The 24,921-nt window shown below is 42.5% G+C and overlaps 1 protein-coding gene across 4 annotated transcripts in view; it reads left to right on the top strand.

Annotated features, from left to right (window-relative positions):
- Window positions 1-24,921, top strand: part of LOC137327835 (activating molecule in BECN1-regulated autophagy protein 1-like) — a 400,989-nt gene that overhangs the window by 172,477 nt on the left and 203,591 nt on the right. For all 4 annotated transcript variants that reach the window (XM_067993681.1, XM_067993682.1, XM_067993679.1 and 1 more), the window contains 2 exons: window positions 7,047-7,127; window positions 10,702-10,802. In XM_067993681.1, the coding sequence (XP_067849782.1) occupies window positions 7,047-7,127; window positions 10,702-10,802 (182 nt within the window). The remainder of the gene's footprint in view (window positions 1-7,046; window positions 7,128-10,701; window positions 10,803-24,921) is intronic.

Below are 24,921 nucleotides of genomic sequence, written 5' to 3'. Positions count from 1 at the left end.
CTGGTTTATGTGTCTGTTTACATTTGCAGTATAAATTAAATGCACAGTGGGGAATTTTGAGTAACTTAGCCAGTTCAGGAAAGAACAAGTTTATTCTCAGCAAGTGGAAGTTTGCATATTAGAGTGGTTGATGCTTGAACTGAGAGCAGATTGTGTGCCTTCCCAAATGCGATCATGCTGTACCATTTTCTGCAAACTTGTTTCAAATTCTACACCATGTTTTGAGAATGCAAGGATCTTGCTAAGGAACTAGATGAACAGTATGTCAGTCCTCTGTTGACAGCAGAATGTTCGTGTGTGGGGAGAGATGATGGGATCCCAGTTTTACTTAATTTGAGTTTAGCTGTTCTTCGCTTATTCGGGGTGGGGGGGGGAGGCAGAAGGCCAATATTCCATTTTGTCCATTAAGTAGGCTCTGCATTGTCACCACTACAAGAGGATGACAGTTAAGCTACAGTCTGAATAAAAAGCCTGAAGGAACTTCTTGCTTCATCAAATGAACCTCTCTGAAGGGAACTGCATAGATTTCTGTTGGTGCAAAATACCTGGAACTGAGGACAAGATGTGATTAAATTCTGGCTTAGTTGATTGGGGAATGCAAAGATAATGGGTGGGGGCAAATTTCAACAGGGAATGCTGCACTGAACAAGCTTGATAGGTTGACATTCTAATTAGGGACTATAAATGGAACTTAATCCCATTTCAATTAAGCATCTTAGCAACACAGCAGAAATCTTGGAGTGCCATATTAGGGTACATAAGAACATAAGAAATCGGAGCAAGAGTTGGCCATACAGCCCCTTGAGCCTGCTCCGCCATACAATAAGAACATGGCTGATCACCTACCTCAACTCCACTTTCCTGCCCTATCCCCACATCCCTTGATTCCTTTAGTGTCCAAATATCCATCGATCTCAGTCTTGAATATACTCAACAACTGAACATCCACAGCCCTGAGTGAAGAAATTTTTCCTAATCTCGGTCCTAAATGGCCAACCTTTTTATCTTGAGACTATGACCCCTAGTTCTAGATTCTCCAGCCGGGGAAACAGCCTCTTAGCATCTACCCTTTTTAAGAATTTTATACATTTCGATGAGATCACCTCTCATTCTTCTAAACTCCAGAGAATATCGGCCCATTCTACTCAATCTCTCCTCATAGAACAACCCTCTCATCCCAGGAATCAATCTGGTGAACCTTCGTTGCACCCCCTCTAAGGCAAGTATATCCTTCCTTAGGTAAGGAGACCGAAACTGTATGCAGTACTCCAGGTGTGGTCTCATCAGAGCCCTATATAATTGCAGCAAGACCTCCTTACTCTTATACTCCAACCTTCTTGCAATAAAGGCAAAAACACCATTTTCCTTCCTAATAACTTGCTGTACCTGCACCTTAACTTTCTGTGATTCATGTACATGGATATCCAAATCCCTCTGACTACCAACATTTCTTAGGCTCTCACCTTTTTAAAAAATAATTCTGCTTTTCTATTCTTCCTACCAATATGGATAAGTTCACATTTCCTCACATTATACTCCATCTGCCACCTTCTCGCCCACTCACTTAACCTGTCTTCATCCCTTTGCAGACTCTGCGTCCTTCAAACGGTTTACTTTCTCACCTAGCTTTGTATCATCAGCAAACTTGGATACATTGCACTCGGTCCCTCCGTCTAAGCCATTGATATATATTGTAAATAGCTGAGGCCCAAGCACTGATCCTTGCGGCACCCCACTAGTTACAGCCTGCCAACCTGAAAATGACCTGTTTATTCTACTGTTTTTTGTCCATTAACCAATCCTCAATCCGTGCTAATGTATCACCCCCAATTGCATGAGCCCTAATCTTATGCAAAACCTCTTGTATGGCACCTTATCAAATGCCTTTTGGAAATCCAAATATACTACATCCACTGGTTCCTCCTTATCTACCCTGCTAGTTACACCCTCAAAAAAGTCTAATACATTTGTCAAACACGATTTCCCTTTCATAAAACCGTGTTGACTTTGCCGAAACATACTATGATTTTCTAAGTGCCCTGTTACCACGTCCTTAATAATAGATTCCAGCATTTTCCCTACTATTGATGTCAGGCCAACTGGTCTATAGTCCCTGTTTTCTCTCTCCTTCCTTTCTTGAATAGTGGGGTTACATTTGCTATCTTTTAATCTGCGGTGATCATTCTAGAACTTAGGGAATTCTGAAAGATCAAAGTCATTGCATCCAGTATCTTTGCAGCCACCTCTTTTAAAACCTTAGGATGTAGGCCATCAGGTCCAGGAGATTTATCGGCTTTTAGTCCCATTAATTTCTCCAGTACTTTTTCTTGACTAGTATTAATTAGTTTAAGATCTCACTCTCACTAGACCCTTGGCTCTCCACTATTTCTGGTATGTTTTTTGGGTCTTATACTGTGAAGACAGATACAAAATATTTGTTTAACACCTCTGCCATTTCCTTATTCTCCATTATAATTTTTCCTGTCTCTGCCTCTAAGGGACCCACATTTACTTTAGCTAATCTCTTCCTTCTTATGTACTTGTAGACGCTCTTACAATCTGTTTTTATATTTCTTGCTAGTTTACTCTCATATTCTATTTTCTCCCTCTTTATCAATTTCTTGGTGGTCATTTGCTGATTTCTAAAACCCTCCCAATCCTCAGGCTTACTATTCTTTTAGGCAACATTGTAAGCCTCTTCTTTTAATCTAATACTATCCTTAATTTCTCTAGTTAACCGTGGTTGGGCCACTTTTCCTGTGGAGTTTTTATTCCTTATGGGAATGTATATTCGTTGGGGATTAGGAATTATTTCTTTAAATGTTCGCCATTGCTTATTGCCATTGCGGGTAATTAACTAGTATAACTGCATGTTGCAGTGGTGAGTAGTAACATGTTCATTTAAAGCTGACAAGTCCTATCTCAGGTTGTTGGTTGAGGAGGTGTACAACGAAGGATTCCCCACAGGGAGGGAAATATTTTCCTGGGTCCTACTCTTAGACTTACTACTTTGACAGATGGATATTTTTAGATTCATGTCAAATTCTTTTAGTGCTTGTTGTTACTATATTTTTTTTAAAAAAATCTTGTGTATAGCACAGGCTTCCTATGATTGTCACTTCTTGGAACATTTTTCCCATCACACTTAGTTGATTTTTTTTCTGCCCCTCCATAGGATTTCCTCCTCCATTCCCAGATTGTGAATATCCTATCAGTGCTTACAAACCCTAGACTACATTGCCACTGCTCCTAGTCCCCTGTACTGCTCCTTATGCTCCTGGATTCTATTTTCCTCTCCACTCCCCTCCCCGATCCCAGTGCTCCCTGATCCCTCTGGTGGCTTAGACAAGAATATGTCTGGAGGTGGTGTTTGATGGTCCAAAAGGGACCAAGGGCATTGTCTGTTTCATTCGCCTGGGCTCTCTCCGACAAGGCTGCTGGATCCTGCCCTCGAATAATACCAGATCCTCTCAACCCTCCAAAACTGACGCACTCTGGTTTCCCCGCCCCCCCCCCCCCCCCCCCTGCCGCCTCCCAACTGCCCTAAAAGCCCCAAAAACATCCTGAGTCCCCCGGACCTGAGGATGTCCCTACGCCCCTCCAAAGGACTTTGTTCCCCCATTCCCAGATCGCAGACCCCCTCTCAGTACTTCCAAACCCTAGACCGCATTACCAGTGCTCCCAGCCCCCTGTTCTGCTGCTTATTCTCCTGGATTCCCCCTTCCCTAATCCTAGTGCTCAATGTTCCCAGAACTGCAGCAAATGCTGTCCCCCAATGCTAACACATCCAAGAACCCCCTTTTCCAGTGATCCCAGGCTTACTTTTTTTAATATTTCGAAATAAACTTTATTCATGAAATTTGTAACGGTACATACAATGCAATTCAGATCATGCTTCAAGCAATACAATACAGATCATACAATTTGCAACAGTACATACGGTACAATTCAACGGTCCAATCAATACAGTTATGCACCATACGTTGTACATAAAGTTCATGGCACCCTACGGTGCCTCATTGCATTACAGTCGTTACAGGTTACAGATACAGTACATTGTGTTACATTCATTTATCATTTTACATTCTGCCCAAGGGGGTTTTTTCCCTGATTCCAGCCCCTCGGTATACAATGGCGGGCAGGCTCTAAACGGTGGCCTTTCCCCATGGAGCCTTTGCGTAGGTCATACCTCGCCTCAGTGCGTCCTGCAGCACGTACTCCTGGACCTTGGAGTGTGCTAGTCAGCAATACTCGATCGTGGCCAGCTCCTTCAGCTGGAAGAACAGCCGGACCGAAGGGCCTCCTTCACCAAATTGATGGTCTTCCAGCTGCAGGTGATATCTGTCTCTGTATGCGTCCCGGGGAACAGTCCATATAGCAAAGCGTGTTACTGAACTATTTGGGATGAGCCGGGACATATACCAACGCATCTCTCTCCACACCCTCTGTGCAAAGGGGCAGCCCATCAGGAGGTGGAAGACGGTCGTCTCCCCGCCACAGCCTCGAGGGAAGCTCACGGTGGTGCTGAGGTTCCATGTGTGTTGGAAGGACTGCACTGGGGGAGGGCCTTTCTCACCACCATCCAGGCTACATCCTGGTGCCTGTTGGTCAGTTCTGGCGACGAGACGTTCTGCCAAATGGCATCGACCACCTGGTCGGCGAAGAGACCGATCGAGTCCAACGTCTCAGTTTCTTGCAGGACTCTGAGAACGTTTCATGCCGACCACTGTCTGACTGCCTATGGTCGAAGGGTTTCCTCCTCAGGAACTCCTCCACCTGGGACAGGTGGGGTGGGGTGGGGGAGGGGTTAATGGTCCAGATGGGCGGGACATCCTGCACCTGCTTGGCCAGCGTGGCCACACCCAGCCTTCTCAGTGTTTTGGACAGGTAGAAACCCAGCACGTCATGGCACTTGGTGTTTGCGTACTGGGGCTCTACACATATCCTTAGGTAGCCACACACAAAGGTGGTGATCAGGCGTTGGGGGTGCTCTCTCTTTCCCCCCCCCCCCCCCCCCCCCCCCCACCTTGTGTGGGAGTTTTGTACATGGTGGTCCTTCAGACAAAGTGGAAGGTAGCTCGGGTGACTGTGACAGCAGAGTTGTGGGGAATGGGCCAGACCCTGGCCACGTAGAGCAACATCGTGAGTACCTCACACCTTATCACCAGGTTCCTGCTGGTTATGGAGAGGGATTGCCCCACCCACATCATCAAGTTTCTGTTTAGCCGTGGCGATTCGCTCCTCCCAGTTCTTTGTGCAGGCGATGATGCCTTCCCTCATGGACTCTGACATGCTGCCTGCCAGAAGCATACCCCCGTACACTTCTAGTAGGTCTGGGCCTATGCAGTCCCATAGAGCCGAGTACAACTAGACCGGTAAGCTATTGCTTCTGTAAGTTCTACTCTTCTCGAAGGACTGGATGGCCTTTGTCAGCTCGGCCAAGGTCAGTGGCCAATCTATGCTCTCCTGCTCCCTTTCCTCTAAGACGTCCGTGTTAGAAAACAGGAAGGACTGGGAGGCCGTGCTGTCTGTGGGCTTCGCGTCATACAGCCTGGCATAAAATAATTTGCTGATCCTCAGTATGTCGGCCTGCGAGAACGTCAGCGAGCCGTCTTCCTCTTGTAGGCTGCTGATCACAGAGGTCTCTCCGTGCAGCTTCTGGAAGAAGAAGCGCGTTCACTTCTCGCCCTGCTCCACGGAGCAGACACTGGACCGGAAGATGATCTTTGAGGCCTCGGAGGTGAAGAGCGAGGCTTGCTGACCCTTCACCTTTCGGAGTTCCTCCCTGACATCGACCCCCATCGACTGCAGCTGGAGCAGATCCTGCATGCTTTTCTGGAGTTGTGACACTTCCCTCTATCTCTCTCTCTCTCTCTCTCTTGCCTTCTGCACACCTTTGAGGATGAAGAACCTCTTGATGTTCATAGAACCTTTCTCTGCAATGCTCCTACACTCAGAGATCCTCTTCCCTGTGCTCCCACACCCTTACACTCCCTTCAAAGTACTGCGAGACACCAAATCAGTACTGCTAGATGCTGGGCCTCCTTCCCAGTGCTCCCAGATTCCAGGGCCACTCCTAATGCTGGTAAATCAATGTCCCTGGTAATATTACTTGACATAATACCCCTGTTTTAATAAAACCTCTGATTCATCCTGAACAATGTCATGTAAATGTGTGTGTGTGAACATCAGTATCCATTTACTCTGCAGTTCTCTCTTTTGTGGGAGGGTCTTAAAGTACTGCTTCTCCCTATCTCCTGACCAGTGTTCCTCTTTAATATCCCAAAAGGAATAAAAACCATATCTAGGTATGCAATATAATAGTGAAGAGAATAAAATAACTCTATATAATACCATCTTAACCCAATAGTACATTTACAATAAAAACAGAAAATGCTGGAAATACTCAGCAAGTCAAGGCAGCATCTGTGGAGAAAGAAACAGAGTTAACATTTCAGGTCGATAGTACATTTACATCAATGCCATATATCCTGAGGCTATTTGCATGCCTCTGTGCAGCCTTAATCAAAAGTTGAATATGCATAAGTGGTGGGTACATTGCTGCCTAAAATTTATTAAATTATAAAGACTGTAGACACAGCAGTAGTAGATTTTACCCTGTTAGGATTGCTGAAGAATTTCTGCACCAGGATCAAAAATGTAGACAATTTCAGATTTGTTTTAAGAGAGCATCTCTGTGAATTTGTTTCGCAAACCTCTTGTGCGTTTGCAAGCCTGCAGTGTGAAATACATCATGTCAGCCTGATGTCTCCTAATAAAAATGACACATTGCTGTTCTCCCTTCTCAAACAACAAATAAACGCTTGCCAAATTTTATGAATGCAATGCCTCATTAAAATGGGGACAATGTTCTGATTCTTCTTTCTCTAATTCTACTTTATGGTACATGAAACATTTGCATTTCTTAAATGGAAAAAGCGGTAAAACCTTTTGACTTGAGTTAAAATGAATATTATTATTATTGATGGTATCATTTGGCCTTCAGAGAATTTAACACTTTTTTCTTCTCCTTTTGTGTGTTAAAGGGATGGAGGGGAGAGATCACGCCATCGAGCTCCAAGAAATGCAAGAATGACAGCCCCGTCACTGGGACGCTTTGTTCCCCGGTAAGGCCAATCGGTAAACTGTCTGTAATTGTTCGGTGCTTGTTTAAATTTATTTACAGAATTCATTACAAGTTAATGGGCCTGCAAGAGTGCAGTTGGCTGTAATTGGCAGGCAACTTGAATGATCGAGAGCATGTTGGGTGTTTCATGCAAATTATCTCCTGGATGACAACCCATTGCAAGACTTCAATATTAAGGTTTGATGTTCTGTTTTCTTTAAAAAAAAAATGATCTTTAAAATTAATGTTTTTTTGTTTTCCCCAATTTTCTTTCCTCTCTCCACACATGTGACTTGTGAATTCCCCCTCCCCCCATTTAAAATTAATGCAACATGTAAGTATGCAATTTTGCAGATTTCTGTCAGATAAGGGTGTTAACTGTTACTTTCCATGGAGGAGATGGTGGGGAGAGGAAGAAGAGTACTTTGAACAAAAATTACCCACTCGTGCTACACACTTTTTTTCTTCCTCTTTAAATCATTACTTTAAAAGAATATAATATAACAATAATATAAGGGACAAAGAGGGGGAGGAATTTTTGAAATGTGTTTAGGATAACTTTCTTGACCAGTACATTTCCGGCCCAACGAGGAAGGAGGCATTTCTGCACTTGGTTGTAGGGAATGAGGCGGGCCAAGTGGAGCAAGTGTCAGTGGGGAGCATTTAGGAAGCAGCGATCATAGTATCACAAGGTTAAGAATAGCTATGGAAAAGAACACAGACCACTCTAAAGTAAAAATACTCGATTGGATGACGGCCAATTTCAATGGGATGAGAACAGATATGGACCAGGTAAATTGGAATCAAAGATTGGCAGGCAAAACTGTAATTGAACAGTGAGCAGCCTTTAAAGAGGAGATGGTTCAGTTACAGTCTAGGCACATTCCCACGAGGCAGAAAAGTAGGGCAACTAAAGCCAGAGCTCCCTGGGCGATAAAAGAGATAGAGAGTAAGATGAAATGGAAAAAAGGGGTGTATGATAGTTGTCAGGTTGATAAGTGAGAACATAAAGTTCAGAGGGGAAGTGAAAAAGGAAATAAGAGGGGCAAAAAGAGAGTATCAGAATAGACTTGCAGCAAACATAAAAGGGAATCCAAAAGTCTTCAGGCATGTAAACAGTAATGGGGTAGTAAGAGGAGGGGTGGGGCCGATTAGATACCAAAAAGGAAATCTACTCATGGAGGCAGAGGGCATGGCTGTGGTACTAAATGAATAGTTCGCCTCTGTCCTTACCAAGAAAGAAGATGCTCCCAGAATTTCAGTAAAGGAAGATATAGTTGAGATACTGGATGGGCTAAAAATTGATAAAGAAGAGGTACTTGAAAGGCTAGCTGTACTTAAAGTTGATAAGTCGTCCGGTTGGGATGCGTCTAGGTTGCTGAGGGAAGTAAGGGTCGAAATTGCAGAGGTGCTGACCATAATCTTGCGAACATCTGTAGATACGGGGGGTGGTGCTAGAGGACTGGAGAATTGCATATGTTACACCCTTGTTCAAAAAAGGGTGTAAGGATAAACCCAGCAACTATTGGCCAGTCAGTTTAACCTCAGTGGTGGGGAAACTTTTAGAAACGATAATCCTGGACAGAATTAAGTCACTTGGACGAGTGTGGATTGATGAGGGAAAGCCAGCATGGATTTGTTGAAGGCAAATCTTGTTCAACTAACCTGAGAGAGTATTTTGATGAGGTAACTGAGAGGATAGATGAGGGCAATGCAGTTGATGTGGTGCAAATGGACTTTCAAAAGGCATTTGATAAAGTGCCGCATGGTTGGCTTATCATCAAGATTGCGACCCATGGAATAAAGGGGGCAGTAGCAGCATTGTTACAGAATTGGCTAAGTGACAGGAAATAGAGAGTAGTGATGAACGGTTGTTTTTTGGGCTGGAGGGAGGTGTACAGTGGTGTTCCCCAGGGGTTGGTGCTGGGACCACTGCTTTTCTTGATATATATTAATGACTTGGACTTGGATGTACCGGGCACAATTTCAAAATTTAAAAATGACACAAAACTTGGATGGGTAGTAAACAGTGAGGAGGATAATGATAGACTTCAAGAGGATAAAGACAGGCTGGTGGCATGGGCGGACACATGGCAGATGAAATTTAACACAGAAAAATGCGAAGTGATACATTTCGATAGGAAGAACGAGGAGAGGTAATATAAACCAGAGGCCTCAACTCTAAAAGGAGTACAGGAACAGAGAAATCTGGGGTTATATGTGCACAAACCGTTGAAGGTGGCAAGGCAGGTTGAAAAAGCGGTTAAAAAAGAATATGGGATCCTAGGCTTTATAAATAGAGGCATGGAGTACAAAAGTACGGAAGTCATGATGAACCTTTATAAAACACTGGTTCAGACACAACAGGAGTATTGTGTCCAGTTCTGGGCCCCGCACTTTCGGAAAGATGTCAAGGCCTTAGAGAGGGTGCAGAAGAGATTTATTAGAATGATTCCAGGGATGAGGGACTTCAGTTACATGGATAGACTGGAGAAGTTGGAATTGTTCTCCTTGGAACAGAGACGGTTGCGAGGAGATTTGATCGAGGCATTCAAAATCATGAAGGGTCTAGACAGAGTTGATAGAAAGAAACTGTTCCCATTGGCAGGAGGGTGAAGAACCAGAGGACATAGATTTAAGGTGATTGACAAAAGAACCAAAGGTGATATGAGGAAAAATTTGTTTACACAACGAGTGGCTAGGATCTGGAATGCACTGCCCGAGGGGGTGGTGGAAGCAGATTCAATCATGGCCTTCAAAAGGGAACTGGATAAATACTTGAAAGGAAAAGATTTGCAGGGCTTTAGGAATAGGGCGGGCGAGTGGGACTAGCTGGATTGCTCTTGCATAGAGCCGGCGCTGGGTCGAATGGCCTCCTTCCGTGCTTAACCTTTCTATGATTCTAAAAAGAGGCATGATGACACAATGTTGATGTACAAACATCTGTGCCACAGATTAGCAGGATACAGATTTGTATCTATAATTTCTTGGATTTCAGAGGTCAGGCAATATTCCGCTGGGAAAGAAGAACATCCCAGGCTGAATAAAATGAAGGGTTATAACAGTGCAGCTTATACATCGTTTTTACAGCATTGTCTTGTGCAGCAGTTTTAGAGAAATTAAAAATGTTTTGGCTATCAAATAAGAGGCACCAAAGTTTATAGAGTTAATGTAGAAATGTGGTGCTTTTGAAGGGAGCTTGTAAGCTGTCTGCAAAATAAATCCAGCAGTTGTTCTTGCCTGAAATGTGTGATGTTGTGTGCAGCATCTACATTACATTTCATCCTCCTGTTCATGTAACACCTGAAAGTAGATTTTCAAAATTCAGCTTCTAACCCTTCCCCTGCCCCAGCCAGACTAAAAGCTGCTGTTTGAATTTTGGTTCATGCCTGTGATGTAAATGGTGATCTAGCAAATAAGTTGCATTGTAAAATTGTTTTTTCACTTCTTGCACGTAACAAATTTATGTTTTCAGATCAAAGTATTAAATTGGTGTTCACTGTGAAAAGAACTGATTGCTTATGTAAGAATTTTATTGCTCTTTTGCATCTAAATGAATATTTTACTTTCTGTAGGCGATTTCTGCTGCCCGAATACCTTCCATACGCAGGCATCTTCCATGAGCGAGGACAGCCTGGATTAGCCACTCATTCCTCTGTCAATAGAGCCTTGGCAGGTAAATATTATCTGTGTCTGCTGGGACCTCATTAATAAACGAGTCAAGAGATATTTCCTTACATAATGCATTGTGTTTATCTGGACAATCAGAGTCCAGAGAAAGGAATGTCACCTTACATTGTGTAACACTTTGGGGTGTTCAGTAACCCAATAGTCTCAGGCTGTAAGGACTGCACTTGAATTTCTTCAAAACGACTAATAGGTGAGCGTTTTCTATTTCTGGCCAATCTAATCCAGATCTCTCCCTTCCATTTTGTAAGTTTTTTTCTTCTCTTTAAAGCCTCGACCCTCCAATGACATTCATTCTTTCCTGACAAAGATGATTATTTCCAGTCCGCTCCCAATGCTACTCTTGAGTCGGTGAGCAGCAGATGAGCAAGAACGCTGTTGTTTTATTCACTCTTCAGTTTACCCTCACTTTGCTCTTGCCACTTCTTTCATATGGTCCAACTGATATGGGGAGTTCACTATGCAGGATGTCACAGGCAATTGACTGCATCCTACAATTCTGTGCACTTTTTTTTGTAGGAGCGCTACTATCCCTGTGCCTAATGAAAAATTATAAGCTGCAATAATGCTAGTTCACTAGTGAGCATCCTGACATTGTTTCTACTCTGCCACCTGTCCATTAGTGAACTCCCTTAAGTGGCACTGCAGCTAGGTGGTTATCAGTTTTGCAAATGAGCTTTGAGTTACACTGCCGTCTCTAGAGTAAGTCTGTTAACAAGCCTCCTGATTGACGCTGTCTCTTTTGTAGAGCCAGTTGGTCAATGAGTTCCTCAGTAACGATGCCTATGGATGGTTTAATACTGGGTCATAAAGAGTTCATTCTGCTCGGTCTTTTTCTCAGTCTTTTATTTGCTGTTATACAGTGATTTAATAAATGTACAGATATAGCATAGATTGTAATAAAAATTGTGTATGTAAGTGTGTGTTTGAGTAAAGGTAGGTTTTGTTGCTTTCAGTAGGTAACTAGTGATTGCATTTGTTGCTGTTGAAATTGCTGTCTTTAATAAACAAACAATATAACTTCTGCAGGGATGCTTCAAACCCTGATACATTGTTACTTATTCCATTAATTACACACATTGTGGGAATTAACCATATTTATTCCACCCATCTGCATTGCAAAAATACCTCAATAAAAATCTGGTGGTTAATTTTTTGCATGTGATAAATTGTAAAATCTCTGTAGTGGGTGTAAAAAAGGGAAAATAGCCCCACTGAAAATACACCAATATATGATCATCCTGATTTCAATTATATCTAACATCTGCTTTAATACTGTTAGAGTTATTCTGTAGGCATGCATGTTGGCTATTGTATTAATGAGCTGCATCTAGAAAGGGTCCAGAAAACAGCAACATGATGAGTGTCACAGGGTTTTTTGTAAAATTAATTTCAACGCTTCACTTAGTGTCTAAGGGATTACTCTAAGGGATAAGATTATTAATGCCAATGTGGCAGCTCAAATGTCCAAATATCCACCTAAAAATGTTTTCTGTTGTATTCTTTAGGATTCAACATTGCCTTTTTAACTTAGTCTAGGACATATTTTTCCTTCCTCAATTTTTAAAAACAATCTTTTTATCTTCACTGAATTGAAGAGACAACATCTCAACTGTTGATTTATATTCTGATGCCTAGCGTGCTGGTTTGCAAAATGAAACACTGTTGTAGATGTCACTTAACTGTTCTGATAATGGCAGCACACAGAGTTGTAATTCGTTTTTGTATCTGACCACAGCTTTATTAAAGACGGCAAGTTTGATTGCTTTGGAAGTTTTGGATAGAACAAATTAAAAATAGAGCACAATTAATGAACCTCATGCAGCGCAGAGTTGTCTGTCTAGTTATATTGCACACGATGAGGTCAGAATGTTCATCACAGCCTTATTTCCTCTGTAACACTTATTAAACTTTAAATGCATTTTTGAAATTGGTAATTTGAAAATAAAGTTTGTCAAAAATGCCAGCAGTGCATTTAAAATATAAATGGAATATGCTATACCCTGATACATTGTAATAAGTCTTATTTATGCGCTTTCACCTTTAGAATGCATTAATAGCCTCTTGTGGCCATCATCACACATCAAAGATCTTCATGTCTATAGCTCCGAAAAGAACCTTCTATGCTGGGTTAGCTGGGCGGTACAATTGGCCAGTGGACATGCCAGGGTTAAAATCAGCCAGAGTTCTCGCTGCTGCTTGTGAGCCTATAGTTACTGTTGGGTGTGTCTTTGTGCAGATGTTGGGTGACGATGTGATTGAGTTCAATTATAATTCCCTTCCATGGTCATATGGTCTGCTAATGCTCACTTGAACAATGGCCATTTGGGCAAAGTACTAAAGGGCTGCTGTTGAGTGGGGCACCATACCCTAGCAACAATTGGCACCTTCAGGAGTGGAGAAGAGAGATTTGTGTGTGTGGTGGGGGGGTTGCTGGGAAACGACAAGAGCCATTGCCGTACAAAGAAACAAAGCTAATGTGCATATATAAAACAACAGCATGGATGAGTGTCTTCATTGCCATCATTCAATTGCAAATGGTCACACAAATTTTTAAACTATTCCTCAATTTAAGATACTGAACCCAAGACTATTCAAGCTTTGAGCTCCTTATTTGGTCCCAGTCCCTGCTTAAAATAAGTGATATAAATAACATACCAGTGATGACTGTCACAAATATGGCTCACATTCCACTGTCAAAGAACAACTAAATAAATTTCTCATGGTGTCATCACTAAATGACTTATGAATTCTTCCTCATTCTGGTTGGAGGGTGGATGGGTAGAACCAGTATACTTCCCTTTACCCATTGACTGATCTCTAATTATTTCACAGTCGATATTCAAATTCTTCTCTGTGCCCGTGCTCTTCCCCCCCCCCCCCCCCCCCCCCCACCGCTGCAACCCCTGCAAATATTGACTCATTTCTGGGAGCCACTATCCTGGCTTTCAAAAGACTGTCAGCTAATCCAAGGTACAGTGCTATTCCTGCAGAAATCATGTTAATTCTATTGCTGTAAACTAAAACATGTGAAAAGTCAACAATTAAGGGGGGTACTAAAATGAAAATTTTATTGCAGATGTGCAGAAATGTGTTGATCAGGAACTTGGGAACCTCAGTTTGAAACTGTCACAGAGCAATATCTTGAACAACACAACATTTAGTACACTGTTTCAACAGCCAATTAAAATTTGCTATTTGTTTTAGTGGAAGTGAAATTCATTTTGTAAATTGAGAAGTCTCCTTTCAATTAGACTGGCAGCAGTGGAGTGTGCAGTCAGCCAATTGATCTCATTTTTAACCAAGCAAATTTGTCCAAGCAATATGGAAACATCTGTGTGTACATAAGATCTTAACTGTACGAAGTCTGACTGTAGTGTGTGAGGTTGTTGTGGGTGTGTGTTTTTAAAGCCTTTAAAGTTGAGCTGCTTAATAATCACCAGAAAATTAAGTTTCATGTGTTATCGGCATGAAAATTAGAAAACTGGTGAGGTTTTCCAGCCATCTGTTTGCTTAATTTTCAGCAGCTAGCAGTGCAAATTAACAAACTATTAGAAAAACAAATCAACAAAGCACTGATGAGCGCATGCCCTCAAAATATAGCCATCTGTATTGGGGTGAAAAATAAATTCATGAATAACCTGTTTTAAATGGCAAATCAGCTAATGTCTCTTTTCATAAAGACCTTTTATTTTTACCTTGGTCGGGGGGCAGGGGCGGTGGGAGTGTGGCAGCAGAGGGCAGGCTCAATAGCCACTGATGGCTGCCCAGGTTTGGTATTAACGAGCCCCTCTGCTCAACCAAAAGCGGGCCGAGGAGGAAGGTTGCATTTTTTTGGAGTGTTTTTACACACATGCTTTCTTTGAGTTCATTGCTACAGACCATTCCTGTAAATGAACTTGTGCTCCCTAGGGATTGAACGAAGATCCAATATATTTCAGCCGACTGGATATATCCTGTGCCGATGTGGCTTCTTTGACTTTGGAAAAGTGGAAGAAGAAACCCTCTGTTTAAGTGCGGCTTAGTTTATAAACTACCAAACAGATTTATTGAGCAGTAAACAGATAAATGGTAGCAAGACCAAGCATTAGATTTACAACAATTATGCACTTAGCTAAACCTCCTCACATATGTAAATAAAGAACAAAGTTGCTTCACCTGTTCTAACATCAATATAAAACTGAACCTCAGAATCAGCCCATTACGTGACATGAAGCTCGCTGACCACAGAATCTCTGGCCAGCATCAATCCACAGAGGCATGAGAATGACTGCTGACATAGAGGAAGGTGAGCCCAGATGTATCTCCAGCGTCCTCCTTTAAAGATATATTGGAAAGGAGGATTTAAATAAAACTTTCACACCATTGCAACTGCTGATCATATGCCTTAAAAAGATCCACAGGATACTTCTAATTGAATGGCCAAAACACTCTGGCTATCCTGTGAGATTTGTTCCCATTCAAAAACAGTGACTTAACTAAACGTTCTCATAGCAATGCCTTTCTGAACTGCACTACATCTCTGCTGTGTCCTGACATATGTATCAGCCAGATTGGCCCATTTTCTTAAACCTGTGTATTCCATGACCAGCAAGACACAAGTCAATAGCCGAATTCATCATCGACAAAATGCTTCGTTTTTTTTTGTCACAGGGAGAGCCATGTCTTACTGTAGCTCCGAACCACAGATTTTTGTTTCTCTTCAACACAGCTGCAGTTAGGGAATGTGTCCAAACAGATTCATTCCAAGTGTCCAGCTTTCAGATGGCAGTGGGTGGGCTGATTTTAATGGAATGGATAGAATTAGCAGCCCCAGCCAATTTACTCTAATTAGTGCAGTTGCTGTTATGTAAATGAATGTCGTTCCGCCAAGAGGTGGAAGCTGATGTCCTGAAGTTATTTAAAATAAACAGAAGTGCTACTGATGTTGTGTTAATCTACACAATTGATCATATTCTAAATTGTAAGCACCCACCTGCTGCCATATTCAATAAAATGGTCCTGATGAAAGTGCTGCATGATTTTTGTTCAAAAACCTTGTTGCAAATTGTTTGCTTTAAAACTTCTTAGTGAGTGGATTGGTGGGTGAGTGGGGAGATGGTGTCAGCAAGTCAATGCTAGATGTCTGATTACCTTCACTGCAGGAGGAATTTGTATTTTGGATACACTGATGTTTGCAACTCAGTCCAGAACTTCTATAACTACAGCTGTGAAGCCCAGTTGCTCCAGTGATTTCAACTTTTGTATCCACAAGCTTTGCTGTCTATTCTCGGCAAAAGAATAGTATGTGATATGGGGAGGCTTAATAAGAGAGCAATGATTAATTTTCCTTATTTCATAACAGTAAAGTTTAGAAGAAAAAATTAAGATAGTGACCAGCACTATTATTTTCTTTTACATGTGGGATTCTGATAAATGACAAAAATGACAATCTGCTTGAATGAGAAATGTATTTGGATGAGGATTTATACACACATGCCAATGGTCAGCATTTTGTGAGGCCTGATGTTTCTGCTTGAATGAGGATTGTATTTACATCGAGTTGCATCGAAACTGCAGCACAGAAACAGGCTATTCGGCCCAACTGGTCTATGCCGGCGTTTATGCTCCAAACGAGCCTCCTCCCTCTCTACTTCATCTAACCCTATCAGCGTACCTTTCAATTCCTTTCTTCCTCATGTGCTTATCTAGCCTCCCCTTAAATGTATCTATGCTATTTGCCTCAACTACCTGTGGTAGCCCGTTCCACATTCTTACCACGCTTTGGTTAAAGAAGTTTCTCCTGAATTCTCTCTTGGATTTATTAGTGACCATTTTATATTTATGACCTCTAGTTTTGGACTCCACCACAAGTGGAAACATTTTCTCTGTATCTACCCTATCAAACCCGTTCATTATCATAAAGACCTCTATCGGGTCTCCCCTCAACCTTTTTTCTAGAGAGAAGAGCCCCAGCCTGTTAGCTTTTCCTGATAAGTATATCCTCTCAGTTTTTTTTTATTCGTTCATGGGAAGTGGGCATCGCTGGCAAGGCCAGCATTTATTGCCAATCCCTAATTGCCCTTGAGAAGGTGGTGGTGAGCCGCCGCCTTGAATCGCTGTAGTCCGTGTGGTTAAAGTTCTCCCACAGTGCCGTTAGGTAGGGAGTTACAGGATTTTGACCCGGTGATGGAATGGCAATATATTTCCAAGTCTGGATGGAGTGTGACTTGGAGGGGAACGTGCAGGTGGTGTTGTTCCCATGTGCCTGCCACCCTTGTCCTTCTAGGTGGTAGAGGTTGCGGGCTTGGGAGGTGCTGTCGAAGAAGCCTTGGCGAGTTGCTACAGTTCATCCTGTACATGGGGTACACTGCAGCCACGGTGTGCCGGTGATGAAGGAAGTGAATGTTTAGGGTGGTGGATGGGGTGCCAATCAAGCTGGCTGCTTTGTCCTGGATGGTGTCGAGTTTCTTGAGCGTTGGAGCTGCACTCATCCAGGCAAGTGGCAAGCATTCTATCACACTCCTGACTTGTGCCTTGTAGATGGTGGAAAGGCTTTGGGCAGTCAGGAGGTGAGTCACTGGCCGCAGAATACCCAGCCTCTGACCTGCTCTTGTAGCCACAGTATTTATGTGGCTGGTCCAGTTAAGTTTCTGGACAATCGTGACGCTCAGGATGTTGATGGTGGAGGATTCGGCGATGGTAATGCCTTTGAACGTCAAGGGGAGGTGGTTAGACTCTCTCTTGTTGGAGATGGTCATTGCCTGGCACTTGTATGGCACGAATGTTACTTGCCAATTATCAGCCCAAGCCTGGATATTGTCCAGGTCCTGCTTCATTATCTGAGGGGTTGTGAATGGAACTGAACACTAATCATCAGGGAACATCCCCATTTCTGACCTTATGATGAGGGAATGTCATTGATGAAGCAGCTGAAGATGGTTGGGTCTAGGACATTGCCCTGAGGAACTCCTGCAGCAATGTCCTGGGGCTGAGATGATGGGCCTCCAACAACCACTGCCATCTTCCTTTGTGCTCGGTATGATTCCAGCCACTGGAGAGTTTTCCCCCGATTCCCATTGACTTCAATTTTACTAGGGCTTCTTGGTGCCACACTTGGTCAAATGCTGCCTTGATGTCAAGGGCAGTCATTCTCACCTCACCTCTGGAATTCAGTTCTTTCGTCCATGTTTGGACCAAGGCTGTAATGAGGTCTGGAGCTGGTCCTGGCGAAACCCAAACTGAGCGTCGGTGAGCAGGTTATTGGTGAGTAAGTGCCGCTTGATAGCACTGTCGACGACACCTTCCATCACTTTGCTGATGATTGAGAGTGGACTGTTGGGCGGTTATTGGCTGGATTGGATTTGACCTGCTTTTTGTGGACAGGACATACTTGCGCAGTTTTTCACATTGTCGGTAGATGCCAGTGTTGTAGCTGTACGGGAACAGCTTGGCTAGAGGTGCGGCTAGTTCTGGAGCACAAGGCTTCAGCACTTTAGCCGAGATGTTGTTGGGGCCCATAATCTTTGCTGTATCCAGTGCACTCAGCCATTTCTTGATATCACGTGGAGTGAATCGAATTGGCTGAAGTCTGGCTTCTGTGATGGTGGCGATATTAGGAGGAGGCCGAGATTGGTCATCCACTCGGCACTTCTGGCTGAAGATGGTTGCAAATGCTTCAGCCTTGTCTTTTGCACTCACGTGCTGGACTCTGCCATCATTGAGGATGGGGATGTTCACGGAGCCACCTCCTCCCGTTAGTTCTTTAATTGTCCCACCACCATTCACGACTGGATGTGGCAGGACTGCAGAGCTTTGATCTGATCCGTTGGTTGTGGAATCGCTTAGCTCTGTCTATAACATGTTGCTTCCGCTGTTTAGCATGCATGTAGTCCTGTGTTGTAGCTTCACCAGGTTGGCACCTCATTTTTAGGTATGCCTGGTGCTGCTCCTGGCATGCTCTTCTACACTTCTCATTGAACCAGGGTTGATCCCCTGGCTTGTCAGTAAAGGTAGAGTGAGGAATATGCCGGGCCATGAGGTTACAGATTGTGCTGGAATACAATTCTGCTGCTGCTGATGGCCCACAGCACCTCATGGATGCCCAATTTTCAGCTGCTATTTCTGTTCTGAATCTATTCCATTTAGCACGGTGGTAGTGCTACACAATACGTTGGATGGTGTCTTCAGTGTGAAGATGGGACTTCGTCTCCACAAGGACTGTGCGGTGGTCACTCCTACCAGTACTGTCATGGGTGGATGCTACTGCGACAGGTAGATTGGTGAGGACGTTTCGTGATTTGTGCTTCTGTACTCTTAAATCCCTTTGCTCCTCTATCCCATTTAGACTCTTATTATCCAAGCAGTATGTGGCCTCCTTATTCTTCCTACCAAAATGCACCACCTCACACTCAACTATATTGAAATTCATTTGCCAATTACACACCCATTCTGCACGTTTATTCATGTCCTCTTGCATTTTGACGCATTCTTCCTTTGTATCAGTGACACCTCCCAATTTGGTGTCGTCCACAAATTTTGAAATAGTACTTCCAATTCCTGAATCCATATCATTAATGTAAATTGTGAATCACAATGGTCCTAGCACCGATCCCTGTGGTATACCAGTTCTCACCTTTTGCTAGTCTGAGTAGGTACTCTTAACCCCTAATCTCTGTTTTCTGTTTTGTAGCCAGCTTGCTATCCATTCTGCTACCTGTCCCCTGACTCCACACGGGCTGATCTTAGTCATGAGTCTACAATGCAGTATCTTATCGAAGGCCTTTTGAAAATCCAAATATATTACATCTACTGCATTACCCTTGTCACTTTTTGTTACTTCTTCAAAGAATTCAATAAGGTTGGTAAAGCATGACTTTCCCTTCTGAAATCCATGCTGACTTTTTTATTATATTTTTGTTCTCTAGCTGTTTCTTTATTACATCTTTGAGTAAAGATTGAGTATTTGGATCAGAATTCCTGCTCACGTGCCAGTGGTCAGCATTTTGTAGGGCCTGGTGTGCATGCTATTGTTTGCTGACAAAAAATCAGCGTGGACTGGGTATCTCACCTCTTAGCGAGCTCCTTCTATTGATGGAAGTGCTTCTGGCTGCTGCGTGCTGTAAGGGTCAATTCTCGAGAACAGGAGTTCCTGCCCCTACAGTTCACAGCAGATGGACTTGGCTAGGAGCATTGTTAAGGAAAGGGAAGGATTGGATGGCAATGAGGGAGGGGGAGAGGAAAATAATGCAGTGAGCAGCGGAATAGATGGGGGAAAATGGATGACAATGAAGAGAAGTCTCCAGAAACTGGGAATAGTATTTGATGGGGGGAGCAGGGAGAAGCTGGGAGCTGTGCTTTGGGATGAAGGGAAGAAAGGAGACTGTCGGCATGAACTGGGAGGTGGGGTGGAAGAGTTCCAACTTGAACTGGGTTGTAAGGGCAGAATAGTGCTAGATTAAATTGGGAGGGGCGAAGAAAGAGCAGAGTGCCTGTATGCACTGGGCTGGTTGGAGGAAGAGGTGCCGTCTCTGAAAGGTGGAGTTGGATGGGGTCCAATGTGACTGTGACCTAGGTTCAGAGTGGGGTAGAGTGGATATGTGAACTTGGGCTGGAGGTGAATTGGATGCAGAAGGGTGGCTGTTGAGATAACTTTTGGTGAAGAAATGGTCTGGTTGATCTGTTGAAAATCCAAACGTTACTTTGTTCTTTGTTTTTGAAGGAATGTTGGGCATACCGACAGCTGAAGTTACAAAGCATGTGCAACTATTTGTTTTCACATGTCATATGCTTATATTCAGGGCTGTTCTTGAGTTGTCAGATTTCTGGGAACTGTATCAGCTTCTTTGAAAGCAGTCGGTCAGCTTTTCCTAGTTTTCTAGGTTTGCATGTATGTTTTTATACTGCAGATAAATCTTTGCCCATTTGGAAATTTAACTGAAGTAAAAATGGAAAACGCTCAATATAAAAAGCATTTATATTTTACTTAAACTGATCAGATTTTTAAAATGTGCTCAGTCTAATTTTGCAGTCAATGGTTTATTGAGCATTAGTAACAAAATAATTGTGGGACGTACTGTACTTGGATCAGAAATGAACCATCCTGTGCTATGCTTGTCTTGGGTATGTTTCCTTGATGTCAAGTGTGTACCAGTTTCTTAAGGGATTTTTCAAAAATTCTTTGTTCTTGGCAAAGTTGCAGTCTCGAACTCCGTTCTTCTGCATTGCCAATTGTCAAAGAAATGGGACATTCAACATTGCATTTTGTAAGACTGTCAGTCTGTTATCTAGAATCCAGAGGATTGAGTCTAAAAGAGCAAACGTAAAACTGTTTCTTCAAATCTGAAATAGAGATAAATCAATCTGAAATGAAAGTGCCACCTTAAGCTCTAGGAGACTTGTTGAGCTATTACAAGTGATATATCAATCTATTATGAATGATATGTTAGAAAGGGTACTTGACAATTATAACAGGCCAATTTTTGATGTGATATTCAAAAGCTCCAATAGATCAAAGTGAAAAAGTGTATGAAGCAGTGTAACTGGCAATGATTGAAGTGTTTGAATTGGTAATAGGAACAGTGGAGTGCAGCCCTGGGATCCTTTTCTGTTACAAATTGATCAGTTTATTTTTCGTGGGAGGGGGCGGCTGCTTATTAACTTTAACACTAGTTGCTTTTCTGTGGCATTGCTCACGGACAAAAAAAAATGGTTTATCTCTGCTTGGTGCTCTTGCTCTCTACTCCTTCCATTTTTTTTCTCCTGTCCCCTTTTCTATGCCTGATATTTTATGGTGTCTCAGTCTTCAACTCTTCACTCTCCTCACTCTTTCTTGAAGTCTCTGCTTCCCTCTATCTTTTTCTGTTTGCATTGCACGCTTTTCCTTTCTTTGCTTTCCATTGTCTAACGTGGGTATTACTTTTTTTTCCTGAAAAAAAACTTGGCAGTTGTGGCACCAGTTGAGATAGACGTACAATGGAGGAGAACAGAGTCATGTAGATTAAATATTTGATAGGCAGCTGTTCTCGTGAAGCAGTTTATTATTTACTTGGATTTTCGAATATTGTAAGTTCTAGTAGAATAGGGGTGTGCTCCTCTTCCTCACTAGACCAGGCGCCGGCTCACAGCTCCTCAGCTCAAATCTCAATTCTGTTCCTTTCCATTTCCACTGGTCCTGCCTCATTTTTTCTTCTCGGTGAAACCTCCTTTCACCTCTTCGATTCTTCACCCATTCAATTTCTCTTGAACTTTCCACTCCAACTTCTGATACCCCTGCTGCTCACTGTAGCTACTTATGAATCTCCTGACTTTGAACTCTTGTGGCTAAAAATGTCGTCCTCTGCTTACTAAATTTATTTATGGCCTCTATTGCTCTCCTTTCCTTGATAACTCTCTAAACTTGTTAGCCTTTTGTTAAGTAAAACTGATCCATTCCAACTTCCCCTCAGCTGACATCGGTATTCTTGATGATTTTATGGCAGCATTAGCTCCACTTATTATCTAATAAGTGATATTAGATCCAGCCAGCGCTAATGAAGAGTCCTTTGCAATCATGAATGCCATCAAACAACTCATCAATCAGATTGTCTATATCCTACTAATTCAGCTAATCTCTTGACTTTTTTTAACCTATAATCTTAACTCATGTATTGCATTAGTCTCCTTACCACTCCTGGTCATTGTGTTAGATCTGCCTCTTGCAAAATACCCTGCAGTGAATCACAATCTGCAAACTACCCCTGTTTTGCTTTGCTGGGATGGTCTTATAGAATTTTTTTTTACTGCTTTTCCTTGATCCAACTGCTGTTTTCATTTGTGACCCTTACATTTCTGCCACTAAATGAACCAAGACTTTATATCTTTCCCCTTCTGTCAAGTCTGGCATTACATCTTTGTTCAATCATGCCTGAGTTTCTGCATCCCTACTGAACATATTACCTATTATACCTAGCAGCTTGATCAGCCTGCAGCATCTCAAGCCACCATTATCTCTGCTTGTACGGACTTTAGAGTTGCTAAATATAACTTTATTGAAAATCACCTGTTGACTTCCTGTCCCTTCAGTCATTGCACTTTTTGCTCTCTTGCCAAAGCTATTTCTCATAACTTCTAGGAATCCTCTTATCCTCACTGTTCAGTTACTAGTTCTGCTAAAAAGAAAGTTCATCTTTTTGTTTTGTTTTTGGTCAACCTTGATCTTGTTGAAGAACTTTTTTGGCAAGGTTTATGTATTATATTTTTACATGACGTAAGATAGACAGGGTAAATGTGAAATAAAAATGGGAATCCTTTTCTTGTCGGGAGTGACCAATACAAAAACTGACCAGATCCAATTTAAGTGCCATTGCCTGTATTTAAAAACTAATTAGGTTAAAGATTGCTTGGTGAATGGAGAAAACTGCTCAAGGTTTATTCTTGCTGTTTGAGATTATCTGAACTCTGGTTTCCCCTAGTAACTCAATGTGAAAATGCACTACTGATGTGGAACTGAGCCGTTTCGACCGAGAGGATGCAAGGTTTAATTCTTTGCCTATGTTGCATTAGTTGATCTTGGCCATGATAGTGATGTAGCACTATGTTTGGGCCTACTCTCTTGGTTTGGGGAGGAAAACAAATCAACCGTGGTTCTGTTCCTCATCAGTGTCCAGTGACCCCTGCGAGAAAGTGTATGCATACGAATATTGAATGAGGACAAGGTCAAGCTTGTTTGATATGCCTCACTGCCAAATAGCCTGTTGACACTCACTGTGTAAGTTCACATGCGAGTAGTTGTCATTTGTTGCTGCTTTATTGCCCATGAAAATGTATTCTCTTTTAATGTTTCAGCGTTCAAGGGTGAGCTGGAAATTTTATCGTTAAATGCGAACATGGTCACCAAGTTTACTTATCTACAGGAATGTGTCTGTATGGAATGCTGGAATCTGCAGATTCTTACATTCTTAGAAAGTATGAAGAGATGAACCTCTCTATTGAAATGTTTGAAGAAGCTACAAGGTTCTCGGGTTGAGAATTTTTGATCAAAACTAATGGGTTAACTTGACAAGCTTTGAACAGTCAGGCTCTCTCGCTCACTCGAAAGGGGTCAGTTTGAATGTGCAGGTTGATTTTTCATCAGTGAATATTTTAGGAGACTTGAACATCCACTAGGGGACAGTACATTTATGTTGCATTTGGTCTATTTAAAATCAAAGTAACGTGGAGCATAGTTGAGCATTTTGATACTTCTTACAAATACTCTTTCCTTTAATAGTCAGAATAATAACCAAAGTGCAATGTTCTGAAATACCTCCCACTTATCACCTCTTTCCCTATTAACCCTCCTTTCCTGATTTGCCGTTCATTTTCCGTTCATTTAGAAGGTTTCATATGACCAAACAATGACCTTGATAGGTGGTTTCTTAGCAATTTCTTGCTCGTTCACAGATGTTTTGATGGAAAATGACCCTCACCCCCTTTTCCCCAGCTCTGGACCATGGTTATTTATCTTGAGTAGCTCTACAGCTCACATATCATGATGTACCTTATGTGCCCTTGCACTTAAGGATTGCTTTAGAAACCAGCTTTTTATGTCTGAGGGTCTGATGTAAGGCAATATTTCCAGAGACTTTTTTTTTTCCTAACAAGGCCCCGGTATTTTAAAATTGTGGGAGTAAATGTTACTTGCTCTTTCCAATCTCCACCCCCCCCCCCCCCCCCCCCACCACAAGGGAAATATGAACCATGTTAGAGAGCAGTCCTTGCAAATAAATAGTACAAAACATGCAGATCTGATTTTGCCTCCATGCAGGCCAATCAGCGTGCTTCTATTTTAACAGACAGTCGTGCCATATGGCTAGCAGGGAATTCAGCTCACTTGTGTCCAATGATAACTCCACCTAACTGGATCTACAGTGATTCTTCTAGTTGGCCTGAGTAAAGCCAAATATACTCCCATTTGCCAAAGTCTGCTTTGTATCCAGACACAAGTGGGTTAAACCTGTCTGGGCAGGGAGGGGCTGTCTGATAAATAGCCTGAGCCAAAACAACAATAGTTTGCATTCGTATAGGGCCTTAACATTTTTTTTAAAAGTCCCACGGTACTTCACAGAGGCGTAAGGAAAATGAACGGCAAATCAGGAAAGGAGAGATTA

Source organism: Heptranchias perlo, chromosome 12, assembly GCF_035084215.1.
Source record: "Heptranchias perlo isolate sHepPer1 chromosome 12, sHepPer1.hap1, whole genome shotgun sequence".
NCBI classification, from domain to species: domain Eukaryota; kingdom Metazoa; phylum Chordata; class Chondrichthyes; order Hexanchiformes; family Hexanchidae; genus Heptranchias; species Heptranchias perlo.
This window is presented reverse-complemented; position numbering and strand designations above follow the sequence as displayed.